Genomic DNA, 11,412 nt, shown 5'->3' with positions numbered 1-11,412 from the left:
ATTCCAAATTGAAGTGCATCGTTTTCTGCCTGTTTAACTTTAGAAAGATAGCGACATCATAAAAAGTTTGCCCAATGTCACCATAATATAATCAGTCAATTTAATTAATTAATTAAGCTGACGCATTTCGAAAGAAAAAAATAAAAAGCTTGTAAGATAAGAGAAAAATACCCATCTGCCTGATATTTTAAGAAAATAACTTACATGTTATGTGCATTCCTTTCCTTTTTTAAGTGTTTTAATGCAACTCTTAAAAAAATGTGCACTGCATAAAAAAAGGGAAATGAGGAAAAGTAGAGAAGTGAACATAGGCACAATATTATTTCCAGAGATTTATGGACTCTGAAGGTCAGCTACAGATGAAGACTATCTAGTAATCGTAAAGGCTTAGTAGACCAGTGGTTCTCAAATTTGTACCTGTGTCAGGGGGAGGGGTGGGGCTCGTAAATACTGATGGCTGGATCCCACACCCAATTTTTGATTCAGGAGATCTGTGGTAAGGCCCGAAAATTTTTTTCTTTTTTTTTTTTTTTAACACGTTTCCTAGTGCTGTTTCTACTGATACTCCAGGCCCTAAACTTTGCTTCAACTCTTACACTCATTCCAAATAGTGAACTTCTTGAACTCACCTTGCCTCTGAGGTGGAGACATCTTTAGTTTGCTTTCTTTCTTATATTTATCCACAAAAATTAATCAAGTTTGAGGTGGGCCATGCCAGCTTGATAACAATAGTTTGTCTAGTTCTTTCTTATACACCTTCAAAAATACTTATCACCCTGGGGAGAATTTATTATTACTTATCACTATTTTATAGGTGAAGAAATTGAGACCTGATGTAGTGGATATGAGACCTGGAGTAGAATGCATGTTTTCTTCCTCCTTATCTAGGAGTTTTTTCCAGATTATCAGATTGCCAAACGATCATGCCAAGGGCAAGGAAGCAATAGACTGACCATGGCCAGATTAGCAGGTCACCATGATGTCTATGGCTGGACATCTAATTCAGGGCATCATAAATGCTCTTTAGCTTCTTTAGTAGCTTGCACTTTGATGGAGCAATGCAGGACAACAGGGAGAATGCTGTGTTCTCTGGAAGTTTATACAGACTAGAGCCCTGAGGGGAGTTATTGTTGTATAGGTGAACAAAGATTTTTTTTTCAGTCATGACTTCTCTCTTGATCATTGGGTATATTCCAAGCAGTTCTGCATTATTCCCCATTGTGTGCAGTAAATCCTGGGGATTAGGTGAAGATCCAGTTGTCCTATCGCACAACGAACAATTCAAATGCATCAATAGTCTGAGTTCTTTAGCCATCATTTGGGTCAATGGTCTGACTTATGAATTTTACCCGTAGAATCAAAACAGAAAACAAAGCCAGCCAACAACAATGAAACAATCGAACCATCATGAGGTTGCCATTAAAAAAATAAATTGCAAAGTAAGGATAAAATAATCTGTACTTTGAAAAGTTTAAAATTTATAATTCTATGATATAAAGGTCATTCTAACAGCAAAACTGTTTAAAAAGTAACTCAGAAAAAAAGAAAAAAAATTTTAATTGAATTAATTTAACCTAACGAAAATGAAAAGGTTCATTTTGCAATCTTTTTTCCATTTCTCTGACTTTTAGGAAACATTGATTATAGACCATCTTCTGCCTATAACTAGATCAGATTTAAAAGATATCAGGGAGGAGAAGGTTCAGTCTATTTTAAAATAATTCTGTCAAATGAGATTCTGTGGTTGGAAATTCTATGGTTTCTCTGCTCGTTCAATTTCTAGTAAACTTTATATTGATTCTCATAATTATTAAACTAAATTTCAAGTGTTAAATTGAAACACGGTTTATTTCATTATGCCCTCAATGAAGAAAAACGTAACTCTTCACCATCCTCCACGTGGTAACACATGTAATCTTTAAACAGTGTAAAATATCCCCTCAGTCTTGGCTCCTTGAGTCCTTCTAACTTGTTCTCCCAGGTCTATTCTCCATTCATTTTTCCTCTTGGCACACAAGACAGTGCTGGGTGTGGGGTGAACAAGGCTGTGATCAGTGCTATGCCCACAACGCAGTGAAAGAGGGATGAGGGGAGGCATTCCATCTTGTGCAAGCCTTGAATAAGTCATGAGAGCTGGCTAGAAGAGCTGATGACATTACTTGGGATACACAGGACACCAGTGATGTTGATGGAGAGTACAGGCTCTGGAGTCAGACTGCCCAGATCTCAACAGTTTTCTCTCTTTACATGCTGCGGATTTCACCACTCTGACTCAGTTTCCAGAACTGTAAAATGTGTATGCTAATATACCTACTTCAGTTGCATTGTTCTGATAAATAACAATTAAATGGGTGAAGCTTCAAGGATGGTGCCTAGCGTGTAACGGTGGCTCAGGAAATACTTGGCAGTAGCTCTCAAGGCACAGAAAATTGTATGCATGTTTCCACTGTTTTTTTTCCTTATTACCTAATACAATAATGTTAACCCAGTAGGTGTTTAAGGAATAGCAATTGGGCACTTTGGTATAAGGATGTTGGTATTAGTATATCTTTATTTCTATCTATCTAACTATGAGACTTTTTCATTGGCTAGAGTATTTTGCTTCCAAATAGTGGTTCAGTTATCACCAAAGCTGAGCTGTAAAATTATAGTCCTACCATATGTCATTGACTATGAGCACAGACACTTTAATTTTAATTCATTTTGAAGCTGGCTGAGGCATCAAGGCTTGGTAGGCTGGAAAAAGAGACCATCAGTGTCTGAGTTACATGTGAACTAAGAGTGCTGAGTTAGGGCTGGCAATATCTGGTTGTATTAAAGTTCTTCACATTTCCTAAATTTTACCCATATCAAAAACTAATAATTTTTGTCTAACATACCTAGATATTCAGAGAAGATATTGTTACAAAATGCAAATAAATACGATTCAGCATCATTCTCCACTGAGGACAAACTTTGTCCTCTAGAACCTTGGTCTAGTGTGTGGTACATCGTGATGTACTTGCAGTTTGCTTCAACACCTGAAGATTGTGTCCTTAAAGTCACTTTTCTAGTTTCACATTTTTTGGCGAGACAGTTGTTAGCTGCCAGGGTAGCAAAGATAATTTCTACTCTGTCCTAACCTGGAGTGCATTAATGCCAGTGCGGGGTACTTGGAAGTGTTCACTGATATATGCCTCTATTCTAACCACAAATCACTGAAGATGTACAACATCCTCAGCTTTTTAAAAATTGAAGATGGCGTGTGCGTGTGAGTGAACAGGTACATGCACACATGTTAGCCACTGAGGAGGTGTTCATGGCACCAAGCTGGTGTTATAATCAAGGTGGGACACAGTCATACCGCGCAAAGTACCATCTGATTTCTCATATGTGAGTCCTGGGAGAAAAGTTTATATTCACATATGACACAAGTCAAAATTTTAAGATCATAGTGGTTCAAGTTAAAGAGCCTAAATAAAAAAGGCAGTGAAACCAATAACAAATTGTTTCTTTTTCTAAAAAGTAAGTATGACTCAGAGTAGGCGTTGCTTTTGCTTGAAAACAAATACAAACTTTGCCGCAAACTATATGTATGACCTTCAGCAGTATAACTGTGTAATATACTTTAGGTGAACAAAAATAAAAATCTGGGTGACCGCAGTGGTAGGGGGTGTGTGTGTGTGTGTGTGTGTGTGTGTGTGTGTGTGTGTGTGTGAGATGTTTGGGGGGATATACAACTATACCTATAAATGATACTGTAGATAACCACACTAATGTGAAAACTAATGTAGCAAAATCTCTGCCTCTCCTCACATTGACCCCTAACTTAGAATGTCTCCTTTCATTAGCAGTCAGAATTGTAAGCTTTCTTCATACTCCCTCTTCCATATCCCCCTCTCCTCTGATCTCTGTGGCAAGCAGAGAGCACAAGACAGCTTCTAGTGATGATTTGCCCATTGTTTTATGTTTGTCTATATAATCATCCCAATTATAATAATAATAAAATATTTGTTCACTCAAAGTATAGTTCTGGGCTGAAAATAGGTAATATTTGTTAATAGTATTCCTATGGACAAAAGTCAGTAGCTTCATAAAAAATAGTTGTTTCCCCAAAAAAAATCCTCAGAGAAACAAGCAAGTGAATTTCTGAAAATAAGATTACCAAATTAGGTAGAATTTTGAAGGTGACGCTCTTAGTTTACTGGAAAAGTAAGTTTCTCAATTTGCTCATCCACTATCTTATTTCTGTGACATATGAAGAAAAAGAAAAGGGTTAAAGCACACATGAAAAACAGAGCCATAAACATCACAACAATGCTGATTTTTTAGAGGGGAGAGTGCAGAGAGGTATTGTGGTCCCAAGAGGGACTTCTGTGAGTAGTGCACCAGTCTCTCTCCAGAGGCTGGTCTGTAAGGACCTCCAGGAACAGACTCGGAGCTCTTTAATAAGTATTCCAGGGAGTCAGGCTTTCCTAGAAAAAACAAATTAGTATGAGAAGCCAGTACTGTGCAATTTCAATTTTAAAAATAGCCAAGTATTGTGAAGGCTGCTGTGTGCACGAGAGAAAAAGAAAGCCCTTGTTAATATTTGCCTCAGCTTCTACATTTAAACAGAGAGCTACCCTGAAATTCTTGCCTGACATAAACTGCAAAGGTCATAAGGTTTATAGCACTTGGAATCACTGTTTGGTCCTTCTAATGACAAAGTTTGGGGTGGAAGATTACATCCCCTTTTATCAATTGGTCTTTCAATAAAGGAAAGCCAAGTGATGGCTCTGCCTCTTTCACTTAGGACCAAGCTGCTCCTCACTGTCTATTTCAGCTCTTCATTTGCCTAATTGCCCTGTGAGGCCGGCAGGGACGTTTCCTGTAGCCTTGGCTCTGCTGACTACAGAGACCCTACCTGGCACTCAAAGTTGGTGCGTCAGCATTTTAGGTAGAAATGAATGAAAAATCAATTAGGATGACTGCAGTGGTAGCATGCACAACTCTAACCTAGTTTGTCAATAACTTTCAACTATTCACCATAGACCCAAGCAGTGGTTAAGATGATAAGTGAATCTGTAACAAATGTGCTGCTTCTGCTTAATCAGGCTTTTTTTTTTTTTTTTTTTTTGGTCCTCTTTTCTATTTAGAACAAGCAAATCTAACCTGCTTAGGAAGCCACATGTAAAATGAATGATGATGTTAAGTTTCATGCAATTATTCTTTATTTGCCCTGGTTTAAGTTTCTAATTAGACTAAGTGATAAATATTCATCTACAGATATATCAAATTGTTGTTTTATTAACTTATACTTCAAATTCAGGGGTTTGAACAGTTTTTAAAAGTCTGTTTACATCCTTGCCACATGTCTTTGTAACTTGCTATAATTCTCTATTATCAAAATATACTGTTTCAAATTTCCGGATTTACAATTCTGCAAAGATAGAGTTAAACACTATTTGGACTCTGGCTGCATAAGAGAAACTGGAATTGTTCAGAGCTGCAGTCTTTAGCTCCCAAAGACAGCTACAGAAACTTTCTGAACAGATTGGGTTAAATATTTTTACAGACCCATTCTATGATGATAAGGCGGTAATAAGTTGTGCAGTGCAACACTCCAAAGGGTTCCAAATCTCACAAGCCTCTTTGTATGTGATGCTCTCACAGTGAAGAAGATTCTTTGGGCTATAAAGATGAAGAGTCTACTTCTTCTGGTGCTGATTTCAGTCTGCTGGGCTGATCAACCTTCAGACAACTATACTCTAGATCATGGCAGAGTTGTTCACATCCAAGGTAAGAAAACACAGGTTCTCTTATGAAAGGTAAATTAATTTCAAGTTACTTAGAGTGGAGATGCTTAGTTAATGTTTCTTAATTTTAGTTTTGCTGCATTGACTTTTCCTCTGTTAGTTGGTGAACATGTCCCCTGGCTTTTGAATGCTATAGCATTATAGTAGAGTTAAGAATTGGAAACAATCAAAGTAGAATGGCTTATGAATGTCCAACTACAGGGAGTTGATGCAATTGTGCAAGCCTTTTTAGTACAGTTGCTGTCTTCTGAGTAGAATGAAAGGCACAAAGTTTATTTAAATGCCAGCTGAAAGGGGAGAGAAATAGGAAGTAAAACTTACGATTGTAAGGTCATTCTGTTAGAGTAATCATTAAGAAAAGCAATGTGAAAATGAAAGTCAGACGAGATAAGGTTCAGGAAAAGTAACTTACTCTATTGTAATCTCCTCTGGTAAATATTTAATTCTGATAGACCAATACATTGTCCCTGCATATTTTTCAGCTCAGCTGAATCCTAAGCCTGAGAGCTGTAGCAAGATTTGAGGCTGCAGTACAATGCAGCTATTTCCTCAGTCCCAGCTTCAGATGAGGGACATCCTGCATTAAGAAAGCTAAGAGACTTATGCAATAAGAAAAAGATAGTTTTAAAGGAGCTGTAGCTTTTTGCCCTTGGATGCTGAATAATTAAAATAAGAATTACAGAATTTAAGAATTTAAATATATGATGATAATAATTTTATATGAACTCAGTTAGGGGACCAGAGGCATTATAAGTTTGCTAAGAGACTTAAAACATCAACTTATATTTTCAAGGTCAAAAGCATAGTCTCAGAAAACTGCATCCACTGTTGAAAAGTATGACTTGTGAAGGTCAGATGATAGTGTGAGTCTGCCTAGAAGTATTTTCCTGTATGTATTATAACTATTCAAATATAATTCTGAATTTGACAGTGTCTAGCTCTTTTACACATATCTCCTTCAGTTCTCTTTGTTTTCAACAGCTTTACAGTTTTCACTGTTGGACCGTGAAAAAAAATTATATAATCATAAATTTAACTATGCAAGCTGCTGACTCAGCTATTTCTTTCAGTATATACAGTAGAATCAAAGCTGTTTTCCAACAATATATTTACACATAGAGATTTCTGATGAGGAATAACATATTTTTAACATCTAGTCAAAGAATTTAATTCAGCCAAAAGGGTAATACCTAGCAATTATTAATAATAGCAGTTTAAAGCTAATGTAAAATAAACTTTAGCTGTACTTTCAAGTTATTATTAGACAGGTAACTGTTAGATTATTAACTGTGTGCAAACCATTGAATCTAAACTGCACCGAGTATGAAAATATTATTTTGAAGGTGTATTAATATTTAAAAAATTCCTTGAGGAACCTTGAAGTCAGACTCAAGTTTTGTCTGCAAGAAAACTTCTGTTGCTCCAGTCTTTCCATTCCCATATATTCTGTTGGAATTTAGAGCAAAGGAATTTCTGACATGAGGTATTAGAATTATCTAGATTATTTTCATTCACCGTCCAATTGTTTAAAAAAATGACTTGAAGTCTACTTCATTTTAATTGTAAATTCATATTCTTCGAAAGTTTCTCATAGCTTTCAAGTAATAAAACTAAAAGGCCTACATTCAGAAGTTAACAATGAAATGTGAGTTGGGTCAGGATTATGATGCTATGTCCATAAGACTGACTTTGTTTTAAAATTACTCCAAATGCTTGTTCCTGTTACTTTTTATCCAATAAAATGTTTTCTTTTTCCTTTATGATAACATTAATATTGAACTTTCATTTTCTTTAGTCCTTCAGAGAAACGCTTCCACGTGGCCTGCCATAATTTCAGTTGTCTTTTACAACACAAAAGTTAACCGTAGAGCATGGTAGATAATCACTGAAGCAGATAACATGCATTACTTTTGTGAAATACTAGATTATTTTCTCATAGTTAAAATTTTTATTTATCAAACATGGCCCCAAAGGAATTTATTTATTTGTTTGTTTGTTTTACACCTACAGCACCTGGTCTTCCTAGGTGGTCTCCCATCCAAGTACTAACCAGGCCCAACCCTGCTTAGCTTCCAAGATCAGTAAAGATCGGGCACGTTCAGGGTGGCATGGCCATAGATCTGGAAGGAATTTAAAGAAGCTAAAACTCTCATAAAATTTTATAAGAATTTTGCAGTCAGATGATTAAATTAGTAATCTGAATCTCAAATTCCTGAATTGTACTATTTAGCCTTATGAGCTTCTCTCAGTAACAGAAAATTTTTCAAAATTCACGTTATTGCAAAAACACCTTTTCTATCTCTCATTTTTCATTAAATTTCTATATTTGGACTCTAAATTCCCCAGACCTAATTAACACCAGGGAAATATGCACATCATTCTCAAATTCTTCCTAGCTGTCTTGATAAAAATGTACAACACTTTAATAATATGATCTTGAATCTCCAACATAAGAGTTACCTAATTATTTTTCTGAAGGCTTCCTCCCTATTTTGTTGTGGGAGATTATGTAGCGATATGGGCACAAAAAATTTTTAATCTGGCTTTTTTAAAAAGTCAGATTACCAGGAAAGAAAACGTGCAGACCCCTGTGCAGTGATTCTAGTGAAAAGCGTTTTCTAGTTATGAAAAAGGAAACTCAGCTTCCCATGGAGAGACACAGCCTTCGATAAAATTGAACATGTAGTCTATAGCCATGCTACCCTGAACAAGCCTGATCCTATCTGATCTTGGAAGCTAAGCAGAGTCGGGCCTGGTTAGTACTTGGATGGGAGACCACCTAGGAAGACCAGGTGCTATAGGCATACAAAATAAAAAAATAAGGGATTGTAAACTGACAAGGTCCTTGCAATCTATGAGGTCAACCAAAATTTGCCTCACCTAAAAAAGTAAATAAATAAATAGATAGATAGATGGATAGATAGATAGATAGATAGATAAATAAATAAGATAAAATTGCGCATGTACTAATTTTTTTATTTAATCAATTTGGTAACACAAAAAGGCAAGCTTTACTTGTCCACAAAGTCTGCTAAAAATGTGCAATCAAGGTATTAGCTTGAATATCATATACTGTCCCCAATGTAGGGGTAGTAATTTTCTCAAATACTGTTAAAGGAAGAGCTAACTGCTATTAATACTGTCTTTATAACACTCTTAACTAATGGCTTACATTCTTTGTTTCGTGATGTGCTTAGTCAAACAACTTATATATCTTTTGAAACTTGAGGCCATTGGGAAGAATTTTATATGGAATACCAAATCACATGAAAGTATATCTTTTTTAATATTTGGATCAGGTCCAAAAACTATTTGTGTAGACTTTCAACTACCAGTAGAAGAAGTTCAGAGATGATGAATATACTTTTTTTAAACACAACTTTTAAGAAGACATTTATATAGAGAGTAGAGAATTTTATGACCATTTTTCCATTAAGTGATGTAAAAAGCAAAATAGTTATAGTTTTCCTGCCTCTGGCATTCAAGTACAGGTCTTATGATGACAAGTTCAAGGGCTTTTCCCTTAATGCCGCTTAACTGGCTTCAGACCTTGGACAATTTACTTAATCTCTTCAAATCTCAGTTATCTCATCTATACAGTTGGACATTATCACTGTTTATTTCCTGGAGCTTTGTAAGAATTAAATTAGATAATACAGAGATAAGAACTTAGTACTGAGCCTGGCACACGATTAACTCCAAATAGATGATAGTCATCATTATCATGTTTTTTATTTCTCATTGACATGGAAAAGGGAGCAAAATTATTGGTGGAAGAAGCTTATGCTTTTCAAATTCATTTGTTCAAAGAACCATAACATTTCCTTAGTTCTAATGAAGTAAACATTTTATGTTAATTTCACAATTTAAAATTTCCTCAAGTTATTAAACACTATCTGATTGCTTTTACTTTCCTTATAGAAACTGAAGCTTTCTAAACTTAAGTAATATTTTCCTTAATATAATCACTAGGTGACCACAGATAAGCTACTTAAAAGAATAGTAGGAGGAAATTTTAGAAATGATCATTGTTCCCTTCTATATAATGAGTAAAATTTATTGTCACCTTTCTCAAAAGATAAAACAATTAAATTTTTTTCAAAAAAGAATTGTTTGTCTCTATGGGTAGAAAAAATGATGTATATCTAGAATCCCTGGCAGAAGTGGACACTCCCCACTCAGTGTAGTTAGTTCTTCCTTCCTTTGTGTGTCTCAAACAACTTCTCTGTCTTGGCTTACCATGTTTTTCTTTTTACTAACATACCTCCCTTTCTTCCTGTCAGTTTCAGTTTCCTGTCAGACTGTCAGTTTCGGTAATATCCCAACTATATAGTAGTATCAGGCACATAGTAGGTGCTTAATGTATGTTTGTTGAATAAATAAATAAATGGAATGGAATACATCCAAATGACTGCTATCATAATGAGCATTTCTTAAATCTTGTAGCATTCATGGCATTTAGCAACACATGACACATTGCATGGGCTTAATGAACATTAACTAGGTGACTGCTTTCATTCTGTAATTTGACATAGCTAAATCATAGTTTACAGAATTTAAAGATGTAAAAGGACTTTAGCGTAGATCATCTAGATCAATATTCCATGTACTAATGAGAAAATCAAGACCCAGAAATTTTATGTTGCTTGTCCCAGGTTGCATGGTTGATGAGGAGCAGTTTCTCCTGGCTAATCTCTCCCCTTCTTCAAATATGGGCTCATTTCTCACCTTAATGAACTTGCCCTGATTTCTGCACTCTGCCTCTCCTCTGGCACGATTATACCTCTCCTAGCTTCTTTTCTTTTTCTCTCTACTTATTTTTATGTATCATTTGTGTCCATCTCTGCCACAAGAACATGTTAGCTCCACAAGGGCAGAGATCTTTGTCTAATGTATCCTGTCACCTAGACCAGTACCTGGCATGTAGTAGATGATCAATACATATTTATTGAATAAATCCAGGTACTGTTCCTAATCAAGTCTTAGTTAGTCTTTCCAAATCTCAGGGAAATCTTTTCAATTCATGGAATGAGAGGCAGCAGATGAGGAAGAGGATTATGAGATTGGATAGCAAATTTTGTTTGATCATATGCACAGCTCCCACACTGCTTGCTTCATCTTACATTCCATGAGAGTCCACCAGAGGCAGGACACAGCAATCTTCCTAATATGTGCATGAAGCTGTGAAGAGCATCTGATTGTATCTAGTCACTGCATTGCTATCCTGTTCCTGATGTAATATCTGCAGGGTTGAGATCTGGTGGTATAGACTGAATCAAAAGAAGTGGAGAGAATTTAATAATGTGAATTTAGTATGATCACAAACTATCTACAGAGCCAAAGTATAATGGGAGGACTAGATAAGTGTTACTCCAGCTTCATTTTATCTCTTCCACTTAAAACTCATTTTGATTCTGTCAGTGTATTATGAAGAGCTAAATTAATTCATTTTTGTCTTTTTGAGACAGAGTATGCTATTTTTAGCCACAAATGCAAAATCCATACATATCAAGTATATTTTCCAAATTGCATTCAGATAAATATATAAGCTATTAATAATTCTATCTAGAAATTATTAGCTCTAACATATTGGAGAATTTCATCATGAAATTATAAAAATTAGTAACATCATGAG

General features: G+C 35.5%; 1 protein-coding gene and 2 pseudogenes across 2 annotated transcripts in view; 2 read left to right on the top strand and 1 right to left on the bottom strand.

Annotated features, from left to right (window-relative positions):
- HAPLN1 (hyaluronan and proteoglycan link protein 1) overlaps positions 1–11,412 on the top strand; it is a 64,953-nt gene that overhangs the window by 33,022 nt on the left and 20,519 nt on the right. The window contains exon 2 of one of the 2 annotated variants that reach the window (XM_011377741.2): positions 5,635–5,760. In XM_011377741.2, the coding sequence (XP_011376043.1) occupies positions 5,661–5,760 (100 nt within the window). In that variant the 5' untranslated portion in view covers positions 5,635–5,660. Of the gene's footprint in view, positions 1–5,538; positions 5,761–11,412 lie in introns of those variants that run through there. The other variant, XM_011377750.2, reaches the window with a different exon arrangement.
- On the bottom strand, positions 7,779–7,897 carry LOC111732115 (annotated as a pseudogene).
- LOC111732175 lies at positions 8,463–8,581 on the top strand (annotated as a pseudogene).

The sequence above is a fragment of the Pteropus vampyrus genome, unplaced genomic scaffold (genome assembly GCF_000151845.1).
Source record: "Pteropus vampyrus isolate Shadow unplaced genomic scaffold, Pvam_2.0 Scaffold11, whole genome shotgun sequence".
Lineage (NCBI taxonomy): Eukaryota > Metazoa > Chordata > Mammalia > Chiroptera > Pteropodidae > Pteropus > Pteropus vampyrus.
The sequence above is the reverse complement of the archived record's forward strand: the minus strand, read 5'-3'. Positions and strand labels throughout refer to the sequence as shown.